At 37.2% G+C, this 21,933-nt stretch overlaps 1 protein-coding gene across 1 annotated transcript in view; it reads left to right on the forward strand.

Moving 5' to 3' along the window:
• DNAH6 (dynein axonemal heavy chain 6) overlaps positions 1-21,933 on the forward strand; it is a 207,965-nt gene that overhangs the window by 49,192 nt on the left and 136,840 nt on the right. The window contains exons 9-17 of the mRNA XM_045808809.2: positions 792-960; positions 2,984-3,100; positions 4,462-4,662; positions 6,752-6,872; positions 10,563-10,714; positions 11,566-11,718; positions 15,015-15,266; positions 18,286-18,414; positions 21,425-21,538. Coding sequence (XP_045664765.2) covers positions 792-960; positions 2,984-3,100; positions 4,462-4,662; positions 6,752-6,872; positions 10,563-10,714; positions 11,566-11,718; positions 15,015-15,266; positions 18,286-18,414; positions 21,425-21,538 — 1,408 coding nt within the window. The remainder of the gene's footprint in view (positions 1-791; positions 961-2,983; positions 3,101-4,461; positions 4,663-6,751; positions 6,873-10,562; positions 10,715-11,565; positions 11,719-15,014; positions 15,267-18,285; positions 18,415-21,424; positions 21,539-21,933) is intronic.

Genomic DNA, 21,933 nt, shown 5'->3' on the forward strand with positions numbered 1-21,933 from the left:
ATACTCAGCGCTGGAGATGTTCATTTGTAGAGATCCAGATGCGTCTTCCTGCGTCTCAGGCTGGTTCCGTGGTTGTTTAGGCTGGTCTGGTACCTATCCAGCTCGACTCCGGGGACCGGCTGAAAACGGTGTCTCCTACTCCTCCGCCATCTTAACTCTCCTGTATATTTAATAAGTCTTAACTGCGTTCTGGTTTATATATGAAATGATATGATAATAATGGCTGTGTCACAACAGAGGTCAGTGGAGCAATCCCTCAGGCCACCGTCAGAGTACAGGTCACAGAAGACCTCTCGGCCTTCAGCTGAGTAGAATAAACATTTATTCTAAATGCCCAAGTGAAGGAAACATAAAATCTGCCTCTCTGGGTCAGCAGCTGCGATTTCACACATTTACCATTAGAATGTGAGTTACAGATGTTGTATATTTTCTGATTTCTTCTGTGCAGCATCTTTAAAAAATCTTATGGCCCTTTTGGCTAGATGAGCTGGGTGTGTTTTCCATACCAGCTATATTGCTCATTAAATATCCTTTTGGATAGTTAGAACACCCAGCTAAATTGATGCTATATATTTGAATATATTTGTGTTTTAAAATGAAGAATGTTCAAGAATAACTCTTTTGGACAATAAGTCTCTGTAATTATAACATAAATGGAAATTCAAAGAGAAATTATGATATTTTAAATGTTGCATATTTGGTTTATTGTCACTTTCAAAAATATATGGTTTAGTGTCACGTTCATAGTAGGGAATATAGAAAACTGAAGCTGTATTTTTTTTCTTTTCAAGCTTTATCCGTCTAAATGACTATCTAATTGAGAACACAATGCACGTCCTAACAGTGAATTCTGTTAACTCTCTTTTGAATTATCTTACTGACAAGCTAAAACGAACACCTTCGGCAGATGTCATTCAGAAATGGATTACTGAAGAGAAGACTGAAGTCACTGAGAAAAAGGTATATTCAGACAAAATTAAGAAAATTGATAGGTCAGCATTTATTGAAGAGTGCTTACTGTGTGCTGTGAATTATGATATTTTCTGTGTACTTGCAAAGTAGCAGAAATGCGTAGAAGATTTCACAGGACAATCAGAGCTTACCATATGCACTTGAAACGGCAGAGTGAAAATCACCGTATCATCAAGTATCTAATAATAGAGGAAATTATCCACTGTGCTAGATGTTGCTGTCTGTCTCATAGGAATTTGCTAAAGGCTATTCGTGTGTTCACTGGACAAATATTTCTTAAGTACCTACTATGTACCAATCCCTGTGCTGGGTGTTGGGTATATAGTGATGAAAAGCATAGACAGGATTCTTGCCCCCAAGAAGCTTATGGTTCGGGGGTCATCATGGCATGAACTGGAAGAGAGAAGCAGGGAAGGTGGTGTAAATGAAAGCTAAGCAATGGTTTAGGGGTGAGAAGAAGCAAATCATGGAAGCAAACCTTTGTGCTTTGAGTGGATAACCTCTTGGGAGGATGTTGATCTTAGAGACACAGAGTAATTTGAGATATTTGAGATGAAGTACTACCTGTCAACTGTCTGCTCAGGAAACCCAGCTATGAAGTTTCCCTTTTCTCCAAAAGCTGAATTTTAGTTGCATACTCCTTTTTATTACTTTCTCTCCTTCCCTAGTCTCAGTTCCTCCTTTTTCTAAGTACTATTACATTTTGAAAGTAACATTTATTTTTCTAATAACAAAAGTAATGTATGCTAAGTGAAGAAAATTGGAAGAACACAGAAATATAGAAAGAAAAGGACCCTCTGCTATCCAAAGATAACTATTTCCAAGTGAAAAACGTACCATACTTACTGCTTTAACACATGCTTTTTCCACTTAGCAGTGTATTGTGAAAAATCTCCGAAGGCAATATGTATTTTTCTATATAATATTCTCACGTAGAAATATAACTACTGTACCTCTTCTAAATAATTTTCTATCGTTGATCACTTTCTCATACTCCAAATAGACAAAGATGTCTTTGTTTCTTATTACTCCAAATAAGCAAAGAACATCCTTGTCCATACATTTTTCACACATTTCTGATTTTTTTTCCCCTTAGAAGAAATTCCTAGATGTGGAATTTTTGGGTCAGAAATGTACTTTTGATACTGATGCATTAACTTTCCAAAAAGTTTTGTGTCAATTTACAACCTTCCTAGCAATGTTTGAGAATGAACCACATGCACACTAGATATTATCATTAATTTTCATCGTGGGCAATCTGATGGTTGTGAAGTAGTACATCACTGCTTTTAATTGTCATATTCCTTTAATTGTCACCCCAGCGCAGGGATAAGAGCATAGGTCCTGTGGTCAGAAAGACCTGGGTTTGAGTGCTGGCCTGGCATTTAATAACCAGTGTGTCCTGGATGAAATGTCTTACTTTCTCCAGATTCTATTTTTCTTGTGGGGGCAATAATGATACCTGCTTCATATGGTTGGTGTGCGTTCATGAATACTGAGCGCTGCCTGGCACCCAGTGAATACTCAATAAATGTTGTTACTGAGTAAACTGTCTTGAGTACGAGAACAAGAAGATTGATTGATCACTTGTATATTCCTTTTAGGAAATGTCAGATTATGCCCTTTGCCTGTTTTTCTATTTAAGTATATTTCTATTTTAGTATATATCTACTTATGTATCAATTGTTATATTATTAGTATAAATTTCTATTGAGTATATCAAATGCACTTCTATCTAAATATTATCAATTTCCTGTATTCTATGCTTGTTTGCCTTTCCATTTTGTTGATAGTGTTTTCAGAAGGAGAGAAGTTTTACACTATTGTGTAGTCTTTCAGTGTTTGCCTTTATTTTTTAATTTCTATGGTAATATTTGTTGCAAGACAAGCCAACATTATGAAATCAACTAATTGGATAAGCTTCAGTTTACATGCTTCTTGTAATACAGATATCTGTTATCTTATACCTTGGTTCTTACATCTTAAAACACTGCACATGTGCTCATTTCAGGTGACCTCTGTGGGGGAAAAGCAGGAAGAAGATGAGTCTCTCATCCCCATGTTTCTCACAGAACTGATTTTGACAGTCCAGTCATTACTATTTGAACCTTCTTTGGAAGACTTTCTGGTGTGTGTTCCTTCATAGAGCATCCATCTATAAGTACCTTTTTGAGAAATAAAGCAAGTGTTTTACTGTCAAGTGATTGGCAGGTTTGCTGTTGTTCCTTCTCCAAAATGATCGGAAGGAAAAGAAAGTACTGTTCTGTGCACAGTATTGCATCTACATAAAAACTATCTAAAAGTTTAGCACATTTTCTTTAACTTGAGACAGATTGGGAGCTTGGTAGGATGCCCCAGCAAGAGAACATATGCTATACAAAATTTAGAATTGACTATCGTAAGTACAATTTGTGAAATCTTTTTAGGCATGCTGCATCTGTGAAAATGTTTTAATTATCTGTTGCTGTGTAACAAATTACCACAAATGTGGCAGCTTAAAACAACAGCCATGTGCTATCTCACAGTTTCTGTGGGTCCAAAGCCTGGGCACTGCTTAGCTCGTCCTCTGCCTCAAAGCTGCTCCAGGCTGTCGTTCGGGTAGTGGCTGCGATGAGGTCTCCTTAGAGGCTTGACTAGAAAAAGGTCTACTTCTAAGTTCCCTCAAGTTGCTGTATAGGTGTAAGTATAGGACTGAAGTTCCTATTTTCTTGAGGGATGTCAGCAAGGGACCACCCTTAGATCCTAGAAATCACCTGTAGCTCCTTGCCATGTGGCCAACTCTATAAGCAGTTTACAATATGGACATTTGCTTCTTCAAGGCCAGTTAGAAAATCTCCTTTGCAAAGGGCCCAATCCCTCTTTTAAGAGTTTTCACTAGATTCATTCAGGTAGACCGAGGATATACCTTTTTGATTACATTCAAGGCATGTACGCCAAAGGGAGGGAATCATGGGAGCCGTCTTAGAATTATGCCCTCTTCATTTGTGTACATGTATAGATTAGTAAACCAATGAGAGTCTATATTTCCTGGTATACTGTAGCACAAAAGCAGTAGTAATCAGGATCTCTGGATTCTAGTCTTGGCTTTATAATGAGTTATTTGACCTTGAGGTATAAACCACTTACCACTCTAGGGTTCAATTTATGCATCTGTAAGATGAGAAGGCAGATGAGTTTTAAGGTTGCTTCCAATTCCAGTAGTCTATGATTCAGATAGGTTATTTTAGAATATTCATAAGGTCAAGTGGACTGCTGAGTTCCCTCTGGTTGGGGCCTCACTCAGAAGCTCCCATACAGAGGCAGTAGCCTCTTGAATGTCCCTTCTTGGCCAGAAAACTCATGTCCTTCACATGATTTGTATGAACTCAGAATCAACACAGTATTTGTTACAGTTGAATGAGTTATTTTAGCATTTCAAAAAATTCAAAATTATTCATAAATATAATCATATATGTTTACATTTATGTTTAATGTTTTTCTTTCTAACAGGATGGGATTTCGGGTGCAATTAATCATTTTCAAAACACCGTGCTATCAGTTCCTAACCTTGTACCTGATACGTATTTTGATGCTTTTACCAGACCTTACATTAACAACAAACTTGAAGAAAAAACTTGTGGATCTGGGCCAAGCCTATCAGCAGTATTTGATGATGATAAGAATTTTCGCACAATTATCTTTCAAATAAGGGTACATTTACTTTTACTAAAACTGTTTTATAATATTCTCAATTTTTAAGAAATTGAATAATAAAGTTTCTTCCTTTCTTATCTTTAAACTGAATGCTACTTAATTTCTAAATGGTAAAGTGATTTCTTTTTTAAAGTCCTAGTAGATCAGAGCACTGACTACAGGAAAGGATTTAGAAGTGCAAGTTATCTGAGATGGCATTAACCGCTCATTCTGGAGGAGCAGATAAGATTAAGAAGAAAGAAGAGGCATTATTTAAACTTGGGGTGGTGTAGGGGAAATGAAGCAACTGGTGAAAACTTAAGGTCCTACAAGACTAAAGAGAACCAAAAAATCAAAGAACACCCAACTTTTTCCACACTGCCAAAAAATTAAATAATCTGCACATTTCTACATTGACAGAACAGAACAGAATACCCTTGAATTATAAGTCTCATAAATCACTTCAAATCCATAAGCTAAGGAAATGAAGATATATTAAATTCATGCAAAACTACAACACGGAGGAAACAGCGAAGATTAAAAAGACCTCATGAATACTCCTTTTCCCTCCCAAAAAACCTTGAAACAGAAGCTACACTACCAACTAGAGTAAATATCCTCAAACAAGCATTGAATATGTGTAAAGTCACATTGAATCAAAATTCAAAATTCAAAATACATGGTGACAAAGGGAGAATAAACTCAAATGAAAAATTAATAATTACTATAGGAGAATGATAGGAAAAAGGAGAATAGAAGAAAGACAGAAAAACAACCAAGGGAATGAAGATAAGCTAGAGATGGGCAAATAAAAGGGTCAGAGAGAAAATTATTGATTAGGAGACGGGCAAAGAAGAAATAACATACATTTAATTGGCATCTCTGAAGGAGAAAAACAAAACGTAAGGTAGAACAAACATTTATAAATGTAGTCCAAGAAAAGAAAACCTAAATCTATATATTGAAAGGGCCTACAGAGTACCTTGGAAAATTGACCCAGAGCAATCAATTCTGACCTACATTCTCTTAAAACTATTAGCTTTTAAAAACTAAAGAAAAATTCCTACAGGTCTCAAAGCACTAGGATCAAATAACTTACAAAGTAAGAGAATTAGACTAGTGTCAAACTTCTCAAAAACAATGTGTAAAGCAAGACAATAATGAGATAGCATTTCTTCAGGAAACTCAATGGAAGAAAGTGTGAATCAAGCACTTTTATCTATTCAAGATAGTCTTTCAACTATCAAGGCCATAGGAGCGTCTCCCTGGCACAAATTGACCATTAACTACTGATTATAAAAGTATAATAAATTCTTGAATAAAATGAAAGTATATTAGTCCACATTGTGAATGAAGGAATGAATTGAATGAGATGGGAGAGCTTTTCCTTACACCAGAATGTCAACTAATAAATGTAGAAGGAAAATCACCGCAATGTCTATGATAAAACAGTCAAGAATCTCCAATGCATACTAAAATGAGAATGCAAAAGTATAATGAGAAACAGGATTTTTGTCTCAAAGCTTTTCTACATAAGATATTTATTGATTTCAGGGGGAAAGTAGTTAAGTTTGCAGTGATGAAGCCTGACAGGCACCAGATTAACCAACATGTTAACATCACAGGTAATGGGAAAAATTGACATTACGTGCCTTCCATCATGGTGCACTGAGAACATACATCATTTCTGTGGTGTTACTACCAAAAATGTATAACTGAATCTAAGCACTGGAAGGTATAAAACATATATGTACACACACACACAAGTGAGATACTCTTAAAAAATGTGAAGGTCATGAAAGACAAGGATTGAAGAATTGTTTAAGATTTTAAATATAATAAATATCCTTCCTCTTAATCATAAAGAACAGTTCTTCAAAAGTTATATTTGAAGATGTGTTTGTTTGTTTGTTTGTTTAATTTCATAAGAGAATCCATTAACTGCTCTTTGACATCAAGGATGGTATCTTCCCTCACTTATGTATCCCTTGGTCAAAGCATAGTGTTGGACAGAGAAGGCATTTTTGATTGTTTGTCAAATTATATTGAATTGAAATATGCTCATAAAAAATATAATTGTACTTGTCTATTTATCTATAACATTTAGGAAACCATACAGGCAGCATTCGAATCTGCCCAATTATATGCAGCTACGTTTGAAAAGTTTCAGATATTCTTCAAGGAAAATGAAAGTCTTGATTTACAAGCTCTTAAACTTCAAGAACCTGGTAAGTGTCCCATTTGTCCTTACTAATTATTTTTGAGAAGAATATCAAGGCTTAAAATATTCTAGGTTTCTGTTTGTTGGTGGGTAGTTTCAGAAATGGTGTTCCAAAAGAGTCGGCCTGATAAAAGGCAAGAGTTTATTCATTTTTGGGTTCTTTTCTGTGGAATTATTCTCCACCACATCCTCATGGTGTGATTTTGATCTTCTTAACGTTCCTAAGATTAGTTTTGTGGCCTAGCATATGATTTATCCTGGAGAATGTGGCAAGTGCACTTGAGAAGAATGTATATTCTGCTGTTGGAAGGAATGTTCTATATATGTCTGTTAAGTCCATTTGTTCTAAAGTGTAATTCAATTCCGTTTTCTTGTTGATTTTCTGTCTGGATGATCTATCCATTGCTGATAGCGAGGTATTAAAGTCCTCTACTATTAATTGTATTCCTGTCTATTTCTCTCTTAAGATCTGTTAGTATTTGCTCAGAACACTTCAGTGCTTAGATATGGGGAGCGTATATACTTATGATTATTATATCTTCTTGATCTATTGACCCCGTTATCATTAGAGAATCATCTTCTTTGTCTCTTGTTACAATTTTTGGCTTGAAGTCTATTTTGTTGATATAAGAATGGGTACACCCACTTTCTTTTGGTTACTACTTGCTTGAAGTATCATCTTCCACCTCTTCAGTTTGATTCTTTGTTTGTTTTTGGAGCTGAGATGAGTCTTATGAGGGCAGCATATAGTTTGGGTCTAGTGTTTTAATCCAGCCAGCCACTATGTGCCTTTTGATGGGTGATTTCAATCCATTTACATTTAGGATGACCACTGATATATGAAGACTTACTACTGCCACTTTATTATTTTCTGGTTGTTTTGTTTCTCTCTCTTTCTCTCTCTTTCTTTGTGTTTCTGTTTACCTACTTAGGTTGGTAGTTTTCTATGGTGATTTGGTCAGTTTCTCCCTCTTGTGTGTGCATGTCTTTGCTCTAGATTTTTGCTTTGTGGTTATTGTGAGGTTTGTATAAAATGTCTCATAGATAAAATAGTCCTTTTCTGTTGATAGTAACTTATCTTCATTTGCCTATTTAGGTTCCTTTATTTTCATCCTCCCCTTTTATATTTATGTTGCCACAAATTATCCCTTTATATGCTGTGAGTTTGTTACCAAATTATGTAGCTATAGCTATTTTTAATGTTTTTTTCCTTTAGCCTTTATGCTGTAATTGTTTAACACCCTATTCTAAAATAGAGTTAGAATTTTGTGATTCTGTTTATTACCTTACTCAAAATTTGGTGTATTTTTATCTTTTCATTTCAGGTAGACAAGCTCCTTTCAACATTTGTTTTGTAAGGGAGGTCTAGTGGTGATGAACTCCCTTAACTTTTGTTTGTCTGGCAGTCTTTATTTCTCCTTTATATCTGAAGGATAACTTTGCTAGATAGAGTATTTTTGGCTGGCAATTTTTATCTTTCAATACTTTGAATATATCATTTTATTCTCTCCCAGCCTATGGAATTTCTGCCGAGAAATCTGTTCATAGTCTAATAGAGGTTCCTTTGTAGGTTACTTTCTCCCACCCCCTCTGGCTGCCTTTAAGATCCATCCTTCCTTCCTTCCTTCCTTCCTTCCTTCCTTCCTTCCTTCCTTCCTTCTTTCTTTCTTTCTTTTTCTTTCTTTCTTTCTTTCTTTCTTTCTTTCTTTCTTTCTTTCTTTCTTTCTTTCTTTCTTTCTTTCTTTCTTTCTTTCTTTCTTTCTTTCTTTCTTTCTTTCTTTCTTTCTTTCTTTCTAGATTTTATTTGCCAAAGAAAGCGAGCAAGCACACAAGCAGGGAGAGTGGCAGGCAGAGGGAGAAGCAAGCTCCTGCTGAGCAAGGAACCTGATGTGGGACTCGATCCCAGGACCCTGGGATCGTGACCTGAGCCTAAGGCAGACAGTTAACCAACAGAGCCACCCAGGCATCTCAAGATTCTTTCTTTATCATTGACTTTTGACAGCTTCATAATAATGTGTCTTGAAAAGGGTCTTTTTGCATTGAGATAGTAAGGTGATCTATTAGCTTCATGGACTTGTATGTCTAGTTCTTTCCCCAGGTTTGGGAAGTTCGCAGCTATTATTTCTTTAAATAACCTCTCTACCTCCTTCTTCTCTTCTCCATCCGGTGTACCCATTATTCTTGTGTTGGCTATCCAAATGGAGTCTAATAGCACTCATAGGGTTTCTTCACTTTTTAAAAATCTTAGGATTTTAGAAGGAATTATCTCTCCTTTTCCACCTGAATCACTTCTATATCTACTCTGTTTCCAATGCTTGGACCACTATTCTGAAGGATAATTACATGATACCATGAAAAAAGACTCTGTTCAAATAAGTTTGGAAAATACTAGACCAAGCAACATTATACAGGTTTTCTTACCAGAGTACTTCTCAGATTACTTGATGTCCTCATTTTGTCAGTTCTCAAAAATATATACATCTAAAGCTTCTGAAGTGAGTGGGATAGATCATTGTTAACCCTTTTGTGTATTACAAGGAAGCTGAAGCTCAGAAAGATTAAGTGACTTAAAGCCAAATATGAGTTAAAGACTTGAGCTTCGGTTTGCTAACACTGTGCATTCTTTATACTACGTCAAACTTCCCCTTATATTCAGGAGAGGAGATGACATGAATAAAGACAAGACTCAACACCCTTTTCTTTTTGGGTTGGTGGAGAAGGGCTATAGAACGGGAATAGGGATCAGTAAGGAAATCAATCTGTGGAGGAAGTACTTAGAAATAAAGTTAGCTAAATTTTTGTTTAAGATTTACTTATTTATTTTAGGGGGGAGGGGTAAAGGGAGAGGGAGAGAGAATCTCCAGCAGAGCCCATGCTGAGCACAGAGCCCAATGTGGGGCTCAATCTCATGACCCTGAGATCATGACCCGAGCTGAAATCAAAAGTCAGACACTTAACCGACTGAGCCACCCAGATACTCCAAAGTTAGCTAAATTTTTGCAGGCCCAGAGGGTATAGGATTTTTAAAGACAAGTGGAATAGTTTAGTATTATGTGTGTATTAGAAAGAGCTGTTTTTGACCAACAGTATAACAATTGTATTCAAAGGTAATCAGGCCTCCACTGGTCCAGGTAGATTGGAGAAGGGAGAAAATGAAAATAGGAAGATTATCAAAATGCGACTGCAGCATGTGGCACATGCACACGGACAAAGGCCTCAGCCATGATGTGGGAGCAGGGTGGGCAAAGAGGTGTTTGGAAAGAGGAGCAAAGATAACTTCAGCTATGCTCAATCTCTTGTGTTTTACACTTTTGTTATTTATATCCTCAAAATGCTTTATATGGAGGTGCCATGTGGGAGAAACCTTCCATGAAACCCAACTTCAACCCGACTCTAAGATCCGGTCCACTCCAGACTAGATCCTCTAATACAATTACGAATTATTTTCATCTGCAATCTCTTAGTAGGAGCCAGAAAACATATTTTCATTATTGAATATTATTTTCTTTAGTATGAGAATAAAACATAAAGCATTATGAATTAATGTTTTGAAGTTATTCAAGGTATTCTACACCAGGAAAATAGCATTATAAGTACATCTATAAATTTATTAATGCAGTGATTTTTAATATATTTCAAATGATGCTTTAAAATTTAATATGATATATTTTATGCTTTATATGATAATTTTATGTAGATGTTGAGTTTTTTAGAGAACAACTGGAAAAATATCACAGACAACACAAGGATGCAGTAGCTCTGAAACCTACCAGAAATGTAGGATTGCTGCTCATTGATACAAAGCTGCTAAAAGAAAAACTAATTCCATCACCTTTGCGATGCTTGGAGGTAACTATGAACTAGGAAAAACTTTAATTATAGTCTCTATAATTATTTTACAATTTTTCTACTACAAATAGACTCTCTTAATTTTGTAGTATTGAAAATATCTTAAAATTAACATAACCTACTGGGCATCCTTAATTCCCAAGAAAAGTCCCATATTCTTTCTGTCCCACACAGTCAGCTTTTAGTTGAGAGAAGGGAGGGGATTGCAGGCCTCAGACTAGTCTCTTACTCCCATTCCATTTTCCTTTGCCGGAGCATTTCAAGGCTTTCTGCTGAAGAGAGACCACTATAACAGCTCAGTGTTCTGTGGGAATGCTGGTTGACTTCTGATTCTGGGATCCAGTTTAGGACATCATTTCCTGCCCTGAAACTGTCCCTAAAGATCTGATTATGTTTTAGTGAGTGGGAGAGCTGAGGACATTTGTATGGATCCTGCAGTAACTTTCATGTCTTCCTTTGGAGCCAGAGTATACCTGTAATATTCTCAAACACCTCCAGCGAGACAATGGTGTAAAGCACGGATTGGCAAACTATAGCCCACGGGGCGAATCCGGTCTTCCGCCTGTGTTGTACATATGACGTGGCCACGACAGTTTGCTTTTATATTACCTATGGTTGCGTTCTCACCACAAGGGCAGAGTTGAGTACTTGTGACACAGACCATATGTCCCGCGAATCTAAAATAGTCACGATCCAGTCCTTACAGAAAACCTCTGCTGACCCCTGCTGTGGGTGACAGAAGACAGAGCCTATCCCTGCTGATTTAACATTCGGTTAGGATTTATTTAGAATAGTTAATAAAATGAAAATATTTAAATAGTTATGATTCACATTTTCTTTTTCTTTCCTAGGTGCTAAATTATATGCTTCCCTGTCAAAGCAAGAAAAAAGTGGATGCCATTATCTCTGAGGCACAAGATGCAGAGTACAAGCTTGAATTTGTTCCAACTACCACCATAGAATATGTTAACAGCTTAGTATTTCTTGATGAAATCCAGGAAAGGGTGAGTTGATTTTCATGTAACTCAATATTCCAGACTTGTGGTAGATAAGGAAGACAAATAAGAGAAATTGAGGGACTGAAGGTCAATAAACAGCTGTCAAAATATCAGAAACACTTTCAGACAGTGTAAGTGAATGCCCTACGTCACAGCAATAATGCGAGCTAACATGAATCAAACTCTTACTACTAGTTAGGAATTATACTAAACTTTTTATATGTATTACACTTTTAATCCTCACAAAAACTTAAGAAGTGTAGGTGATTTTTTTCTCATTCTGCAGGTAAGGAAACAGGGACTGAAAAAAGTTATGTTGCCCAAGATCACAATGTTTGTGGTCAAGCTAGAATTTAAGTTTGTGTCTCCGACTGCAAGGCCAATGCTCTTAGCCACAATTTATTGCAATTCTTATTTGCGATCAATGATCATGGAATTGTAATGTAAGTCTTGACCTTTAATCCATATCTGCAAAATAGTCAGGAACCTCATCATTAAGAATGAAAGAAACCCAATTCAACTAGCTTAAATAGGGAGGGGGGATCGGGAGAGAACAGTAGACAGGGGGACTCAAGTGACATGGGTAATGGGGTCAACACTCTCTCACTCTCTCTCTCTCATACACACACACACAAACACACACGCACACACACACACACACACACACACACACACACACACACTCCTTTTCCTCCCTTATTTCTTTCTCTCCAGAAACTTGGTTTCCTCTTCTCAGGGTCTTCCCTGTGGCAGGCAATTAATTTAGCATTTAATTTCAATTGTCAGTTTTTCATAAGCTTTTATTCATACCAATTGGCATTTGACATAAATTCTTTTAAATGTCTGGAAATTGAAAATATGTTACAAATAAAAAATAAAAACTGAGTAAAGTAAGTCATTAACAACTTGATGGTCTGTTATATATTATTATTTTTTAAAGATTTTATTTATTTATTTGAGAGAGAGTAAGGGAGAGAGAGGGAGGGGAAGAGAGCACGAGTGGGGGGAGGAGCAGAGGGAAAGGGAGAAGCAGACTCTCTGCTCAGCAGGGAGCCTGATGTGGGGCTCAACCCCAGGACTCTGGGATCATGACCTGAGCCAAAGGCAGATGCTTAGCCAACTGAGCCACCCAGGTGTCCCCTGGATAGTCTGTTATATATTATTAACAGAATTAACAGTAAAGGCTATTTCATGTGCCTATAAAGCAATCATTTTTGACATTTTTTAATTTATTTTTTATTGAAGTATGGTTAACACATAATGTTACATTAGTTTCTGGTGCACAACCTGTGATTTGCTAACTTAAATGTAACAATTTTCTTTCTCATTTCAAAAAACAGCATCTTCACAAAAGGGCAGATGATTGTGGTTTTCCCTCAGTTTTCCATATACATTATCGCAGGAGTCTAAAGATGTCAAGTATTTATTATTCCGTGTAGTCATTTAGGCACTTCGGACAAATAACTAAAGCTCACTTGAGCTAGCTTAGGCCAAATGGGGACCCTATTTAAGGACTCAGTAGTATTTCAAGGAACCCCACTCCTTCATCAAAAAAGTAAGTAGTAGGCTTAGGAACTTAACCAGAACCAGGAATGAGAAGGCTGTAGGAAACCAGGTAGTTCTTTCTCTCCATCCATTCTTTCTGCATTTCTCTGAAGATCTACTCTACTTCTCTCCCTCTACAGACAGAGTGCTTCTGCTTCTTTATTCCACAGCAGTAAATATGGCCAGCAGCAGCTCTCAAGTTAATACTGCAAGTCTAGCCAGCCACTGAGAGAGATGCTCTCTCTCCCAATATGAATTCTAAATGTCTTATAAATACATTGAGCTTCCCCACCCCCATGCTGTTGTATGAACTATGACAGGAAGGTAGGATCATGTTGCAGAGAGTAGATTGCTCTCACTCTGTAGTTCCAGAACAGGAGATGCCATGCAGAAAACCCAGACAGCTTCCCATCTCCATGAGGTTATCTGTGCATTTCTGGGTGTCGTGTTGGGGAAGCAGTTTCCCTTAGGGAGACGTTCTCCACAAAGGAACAGCTCTTCTTTGGAACCTCATCTATTCATTCAGAAAATGTAATGAACACTCACTTGCAGGGTGCAAGGGTTACAACAATGAGTAAACCTGCCATCAAGGAGCTCGGAGTCTATAATGGAAACAGATAATTATTATATAATGTGTATGAGTACAAAATAGTGTTGTAGGACTTGAGGGGTTGTGGTCATTCTTGGCTACAAATCTCAGCTTTATGGAAGATGGGGTAGTCAAGCTATGTCCTAAAATGCATCTATTCAGGTAGGATTCCAGGGAGAGGGGAAACTGTGTGCAAACGCCTGAGGCAGAATGACAAGAGCAGGATGTGGCAGTTGGTACACTGTGGGGAAAGGCGTTCAGTAGAGAAAGCTGATGAGCTGTAGCTAAAGCAGAATTTTCAAGGACAAGAGAGAAGGAATGGATTCTAGTCAGTTAAGTTACTAGAACTGAAAGGACTAAGTGGGTAACTGAATTTGGGAACAACAAGAGAAGTCTAAGATTACTCTTGGATATCTTTCTACAGCAAACAGGCAGATAGTGATATTATTAACCAGTAGAGGTGGGGCAGGCCACGTAATCATTGTCTGACCAGATCAATTTTGAGAATGAAAAAGGTACTATTAATCATTCTGCCAGGACAATGGGTGTAATCCAAGATTCTCTCAGGGAGATGTGGACATATGCTTATTCCAAGTACAGGAAACACAGGAAGACGAACAGATCTTGGTGTACAGCTACTTAGTTCTATTTATTACTTGTTTAAAATGTTATTAAGATGTTCAACTTTTGGTTGAAAGGAACAAAACTTGCATAGTTAGCTTAGAAAGATGAGAAGATTTAGTCTAAGTTTGCAGAGTTATCTTCTGTAATCCAAAGGCACACATAGAGCCTAGCCTTTGAAAAGGACAGGAACTAGGAACTAGAGCAGCACAGATAAACCAAAAAGGCCTCTCTTTCCGTTTCTCATCTCTGCTTCTCTCTAGAACATTGACGCTGAAACGGTAGGCCCACACCGGCAGCATCAGTGTCACCAGGAACTCCAGAAGTGCATACTCTTGGGCTCCACCCTGGATCTTCTGAATCAGAAAATTAGGGAAGGGGCTCACCAATCTGTGTTTTAACAAGTTTTCCAAGGAGACTGTGATTCCCAAGCTAAGGATTGGGAATCATTTCTCTGAAAGCCTCTGTGCAGGAACGCCTGGGACAACACTGAAAGGGACTCGTCAGACTCTGATATATTTAACAAGCAACCAATGTTTCTATTTAGATTGAAAGCCTTGAAGATGAAGGGAATGTAGTGATTCAAATGTACAAGCTCATTGAACAATATCAGGTCCCCACACCTCCGGAAGACTTCGCTGTTTTTGCTACTATGAAGCCGTCCATCATTGCAGTTCGAAATGCCATCGATAAATCTGTGGGTGACCGAGAAACAAGGATTAAGCAATTTTCTCAGCATTTGGGTAGAGATCTTGAAGACCTAACCAATGAAGTGAATGAAGTAAAGCTACAAGCACAGGTAAGCCAAAGCAGGATTTAAAAAATAATAATAATCAGTGTAAAATTGGACTATTATATTTTAATTAAGCTATTTCAGGATCATAGTTCATTTTAATCTGACTTACCTTCCATTTTTGTGGTTTCATTCCGATCAATTGATGGTGTCTTTGAGCAGCTATTTAAAATCGAACATGTTTCTGAACCTCTAAGTACTGAATAAATTCCAGGCCATTACAAGTAAAGCATGTGTAATATTTTCTTTCTCCTGACTTGTATTTATTATTTTGAAATGAGTGCTTTTATAACTTTTTTTTTTAAAGATTTTATTTATTTATTTGACAGAGATAGAGACAGCCAGCGAGAGAGGGAACACAAGCAGGGGGAGTGGGAGAGGAAGAAGCAGGCTCATAGCAGAAGAGCCTGATGTGGGGCTCGATCCCATAACGCCGGGATCACGCCCTGAGCCGAAGGCAGACGCTTAACCGCTGTGCCACCCAGGCGCCCCGCTTTTATAACTTTTTAACATATTTTGTAGCTATTGTCACAATTTAAAAATTTTCTTAGGTACGTATTAGAACATTCCCATTTAGGAGGAAGCAGAGTATACATTGATAAATGATAATGAAGAATATTTGGTTAACTTGCACCAATTTTACCATACAAAAGATACAGGAAAATTTTTAAAGAATTTAGAAGAGATAGCTGGGTGATTCTTAACAGAAACATACATGAAAATGTAATTTTGTAATGATCTACTATTTTATTATTAACAACTAAATCTGATTACAGAAATATAAAACCATATAAAATTATAATCAAGTCAGAAAAATTGGGAACATTTCAATGTCCGTCAACAGAGAATGAATAAAATGTGTTAGGGTACATTCGCTCAAAGGAATACAATGTAGACATTAAAGATTACAATATATGTTTATACATACTGACATGGAAACATAAAAGTAGCTAACATTTATTGTGTACTTACTACGTGTCAAGTACTGTTCTAAGGACTTCATATTGTTTTTATTTTTATATTGAAATATTTTTGTATTTTTCACCCCCCAAAAACTGTAGTAACTTTACTACAGTTTTACATAACTGTAGTAACTTTACAGCTTCATGAATTATCAGAAAATGAGCACACCCAAGTGTCCATTACTCATGTCAAGAATATAACATTACTGTTACCTTTAGGATTCTCTCAAATCACTGGCCCTTTCTTCCTCCCCAAGGAAGCCACTACCCTGAATTCTAATGCTATAAATCAGTTTTGCTTGTTTATGAACTTCAATTAAATAGAATCATACAGTATGCCCTTTATTTGATTTTGTTACTTTCCTGAGATTCACCCATGATGCTGTGAGTGGAGATGAATAATGCTTCTTGGAAACTTTGTATATATGTTTGCATGGTTTAACTCATTTAATGCTCAGAACACCTATGAGATTTTATTATTCATATTTTATAGAGAAGAAAACAAAGGGACAGGGAGGTTAAGTAACACTGTCACAAATTTAATAAATGGAAGAACCAGGATTCAAGCTTAGGCAGTCTGCTTCCAATGGTTGATAATCTGCTATTAACTATATACATGTATGTGGATTGCTAGAGAGAGCAAAGTGCCAGCAAGTGCTTCATGCGTCATCATGCATTGTAAAAAAAGCACGATGCACACACAGAGAAATGACAGCAGAGGCTCTCTTCAGCAAGTGCTTCTTCCATAGAGGGTTTGGAATGAATTCATTATCACTCCTGAGCAAAATACTGCAACCTGATTATTTCTATAAACAATACCACCTTGCTGTCAAGACCTCTATTCCTGATGATGGAGGGAGTTGGAGAAAAAAACCTCAGTGTGACAAATGATGATAACACAATTTATTTCAGTTTGGAATGTCTATTTCATTCTAGCTTGGTCTCTTTCTGATAGATTTTAATTTGATTTGAAATGCCTGTTGAGCATTTCTTCACCCCTGCCACCATCATCTCTGACCTCTTGCCCCGTAAGTGGAGATCTGCATTTCCTCCTGGTGGATGGAGGGAAGGTGCATCCAGTCCTCTCATTGTCCTGTGGACCATAGGACTTCTAGTGCAGTTTGGCTGGGCTGAGCCTGGTTGTCCCAAGCAGCTGTTAGCTGAAGTTCCTTCTTGATTCTTTGGGTACCATGTTGGCCCCTGCTGCTGTAATCCATCATTTCTGCCATAGTGTACAATTCTCAAGTGATCTGTGGCCTCCTCATCCTAATCTCAGACTCCTTCTAGTCCTCCAGTCCTTGCAGCAGTTCCCATTGCCAGAATCAAGGCACATGAGAACTTCATATCCACCAGGTACCACACCAAGCTACGAAGGCACCAGAGTGTAAACACAAAACCCTTCTGCCTAGACACTTCCCTTAGCTTTTTCTAGAACATGTTGTCATTTTGAATGCAGTACCATGACAATCAGAGATTATCCTCCCAAGCTGTGGTTATAATAGTTCTCAGATTCTTCCAGTTTCTCCCAAAACTAGTTAGGTGTTCCTTCTTTGCTCCTGAACCTTTCCATTCCCATTCATTGGGTAGGATTTCAACCTCAACAGGTCAGCCAGAAAAACGGATGTCTGACCACTTATTCTTTGTGTTCTCTCTTCCTACCTCTCAGAAATCAAAGGGCTTCCTATTTCCATGAATGTACAATGAGAATTTCCCTTATATCATGTCCTCTTCCTTCTCTTCCCTATTGCACACTCCTCTCCTTACCTGAAGCCATGTTGGTTGAGGAAGTGTAAGGAATGAAAGTAGATGGGAGGAAATATATTAGGTACTACTAAAAAACAATGTTGTCCCCATGACGCTTCTTTATTTACTTCTGTACTTTTTTACAAAGTATATCCATTGCTTTAAAATGCAAGAAAAGTAACCATTTTACCATTTTCTAAAAATCAAAGTGAAAAGAGAATTAGAAAAATATTTTTTGAAAATTTTTATGAATTCACTTAATTTAATGGTCAACATCAAAAAGCAGGAATGACTAATCAAAAATTATCTTAATTTTACAGGATCCACAGATTTTAGATATTACTGCTGACCAAGACAAAATAAAGCTTATGTTGAGTGAGCTACAGGTAGTTCTAGATGATCTTCAAAAACGTGCATTTCAGTATAAATCCTATCAGAAGAATTTTAAGGTAAGGACAGCTCTACACATCTGTTTTTAAAACATATGCATAGAAATGGCATTGATGCACAACCACCCTCAACATTGTGGCTCTAACATTCAATGTTTGGACACCTCTATGTGCTAGTCATTGTGCCAGAATGGTCTGAAATGCAAGTATGATGTGTTCTCTGCCTTTGAAGTGTTTAAAGATTAGTACACATAAGAGACAAAATCTCTTTCTTAATAAAAAATAGTGATGAATTATAGATAAACCCTAAGACCAGGGACTGTACTTTCTATGTTAAAATATATATGTGGAGTTTTTAACATGGTCAATTAAAGCTCCTCTAGTCTTTCTTAAATAATATTCAGGCTTCTTTTACATTCCTGTGTGTGTTATGATTCCATGAATGTTGCCTAATTTGCCCTGGTTTGATGTGCCAATTTGGTGAAAGAAAATAATTTGGCTAAGCCAGGGGATAGATGGATCCAAAAAAAGAGTAGGTTTCAATATGGCTCAAAAAAATGAAGAGAAATGAGTAAGAGCTTTAAGTGCTCTGAACAGTTATTAAAGAGACCAAAGAGAAAAGAGAATAGCAAGAAGAGATTCCTAGGGTCAAACCCAGGGAGCCACCAGCAATGAGAGGTATTGTTTGTCTCCCCAGCAGTCTTGGAGGAATGCCTGGACCTCACATGGGAATGTACCTCTCTATTCCAGAGCCCCAAAAGGATGGCCAGAAAGTGATCTGAGGAGCTGTCCACTCCAGAGCCCAGGGCTTGGTGGGGGCAATCTGGAAAATAATGAATGTGACTCTAGATGATGTCACTGGTACGGTACTTGAGATTTGTGCATTGGAGAACTAGGGTTCAAAGTCGTTCCCAGGTTGAGTTAACTGACATACAAGTTTGAATAGTTTGCAGTAGGAAGTGAGGTATTGAGGAAAAATTGCTTGATAAAAAGTTATAACAGGTGGACACTTCTTGGGTCAGAAAGGATAGCACTGCTTGAGTCAGAGCCTGAAATAAAAGTATGTCCCCTTCTTTCCACACTCTGTATCTATACTTGATTAATTCTTCCTTCATGATCAACTCAGATCTACCCTTCCTTCACTCAGTCATTTGGGGGGTAGGAGTGAAGACCTAACTAGCCTAGGAAATTACTTCTAATTCTTAATGAAGAAAAGGTTAGATCCCTAATGTCAAGGTGATGCTGACCTCATAAAATGACTTTGGAAGTATTCCCACCTCTTCAGTTTGGGGGGGGGGGGGAAGTTTGAGAAGGATTGGCATTAATTCTTTAAATGTTTGGTAGATTTCACCAGTAAAGCCATCTGCTCCTGGAGCCATCTACTTTTGGACTCTTCTGTGTTGAGTGGTTTTGATTATTGGTTCAATCTCCTTATTCGTTATTGGTCTGTTTAGATTTTCTGTTTCTTCCTGATTCAGTCTTGGAGGTTATATGTTTCTAGGAATTTATCCATTTCTTTTAAGTGATGTAATTTAATTGTTGGCATATAACTATTCATAGTTGTCTCTTACAATCCTTTATATTTCTGTGGTATCTGGTATAAAGTTTCCTCTGATTTTATTTACTTAAGTCTTCTCTTTTTTTCTCCATCTAGCTAAATGTTTGTCTATTTTGTTTATCTTTTTTGAAAAACCAGCTCTTAATTTCATTGATCTTTTCCTTTTTTCTGGTCTCTAATTTATTTCCAGTCAGATCTTTTTTTTTTTTTTTTTTAAGATTTTATTTATTTAGTTGACACAGAGAGAGACAGGGCAAGAGAGGGAACACAAGCAGGGGGAGCAGGAGAGGGAGAAGCAGGCTTCCCGTCAAGCAGGGAGCCCGGTGTGGGGCTCGATTCCAGGACCCTGGGATTGTGATCCGAGCCAAAGGGAAATGCTTAACGACTGATCTGAGCCACCCAGGTGCCCTTATTTCCACTCTGATCTTTATTTCCTTCCTTCTGCTAATCTTGGGCTTAGTTTGTCCTTTTTCGACTTCCTTGATGTGTAAAATTGTTTGCGATCTTCCTGGTTTTTTTTTTAATATAAGCATTTATTACTATAAACTTCCCTCTCAGAACTGCTTTTGCAGCATCCCATAGGTTTTGGCATGCTGTGTTTTCATTTGTTTCAAGTATTTTTTTAAATTTCCCTTTGATTTCACCTTTAACCCACTGGTTGTTCAGGAGTGTGTTGTTTAGTTTCCACATGCTTATAAATTTTCCAGCTCTCCTCTTGTTGATTTCTAATTTCAAACCATTCTGATTGAAGAGGATCCTTGGTATGATTTTAATCTTAAATTTTCTAAGACTTGTTTTGTAGCCTATCATATGATCTATCCTGGGGAATGTTCTGTGTGCACTTAGAAGGAATGTGTATTCAGCTGCTGTTGCATAGAATGTTCAAAGCCCTAGCTTATCACAAGGCTCACAATTTCTGTGCAAACAACCCCCCTGGGGGTTTGTTCACTTCTAAGCCAAGGCAGTTTTAAAATGCTTCTATGAAAACATCTTCTTCAGATTTTCTTGCAGTTTTTCTCTCTGTAAGGTTCATATACAGCCCAGAGGGTTAGAAAGAGGTAGAAACCAGGCTGTTCTTTCCATGTTAAATCTCCCCATCCCTCCACCAGCTACTGCACAGACATCTCCCTCTTCTGTCATCTAGCTATATATGCCCCAGAGGAAATGAGTACCTCTGAAAACTCATTTGTTTTCCTTAAAAAGGCCAGGCATGTATGATCCAACTTGAAGAAGAATGCCTCTGGTACTCATTATATTTATGTCTTTGCTGAACATTTAAATTCTAAGGAAATATAAAGAGTTATAAATTTTCAGTAAGTGGAAATTTGAATATACATAGGGATTATGATTTACTTTTTTCATTTGTTTCTATCTCTTCTTTTCTTTCCCCATTTAGGACCCACCCATATTCTGCTAAGTAGTCACTGTATCAAGAATTACTAATAGGAGGATAACAGAAGACTTTTATATCTGAAAACTAAAGACTGCATTTTGCTTATTATATTTTTAAAGGTAGAAGTATCGAAGTTTGAAGCTCTGGAAGAAGTTAGTGCTGAATTGAAGCTCAAACAATTGCTCTGGGATTCTTTATCTGAATGGGATCAACTCCAGCAAGAATGGTTAAAGGTAAAACAAAACAAAACAAAACAGAAGAGCCTCTCGATCCCAAAATCATTTTTTATGAACTAAACTTAATATCCTAATAATAGGAATTATTTTTAACCATCTGGAGTAGTCTTAATTCAGTAAAATATGCAATGTTATAATTTTATGAGAACTGTTAGCTTTCCAGTGAAATGCGCAAATGTCTTTCCGTCGCTATATACCACAGAGCAGAATGCATTCTTGTAAGACAGGCTTCTTGGGTCCTCCATTTAAGAAGGCTAGATGAAGGAAGCATCAAAAGACCTCACTGCATGATGTTTAACTGCTTGGGGCTTCTGAATACAGTGCTGTCGTGATATACTACACCCAAGTGTTCTTGAAGATTGTAGGATTTTATTTGTAATCTAAACACTTCA

The sequence above is a fragment of the Ursus americanus genome, chromosome 7 (assembly GCF_024610735.1).
Source record: "Ursus americanus isolate L20-20 chromosome 7, mUrsAme1.1.p, whole genome shotgun sequence".
Classification (NCBI taxonomy): domain Eukaryota; kingdom Metazoa; phylum Chordata; class Mammalia; order Carnivora; family Ursidae; genus Ursus; species Ursus americanus.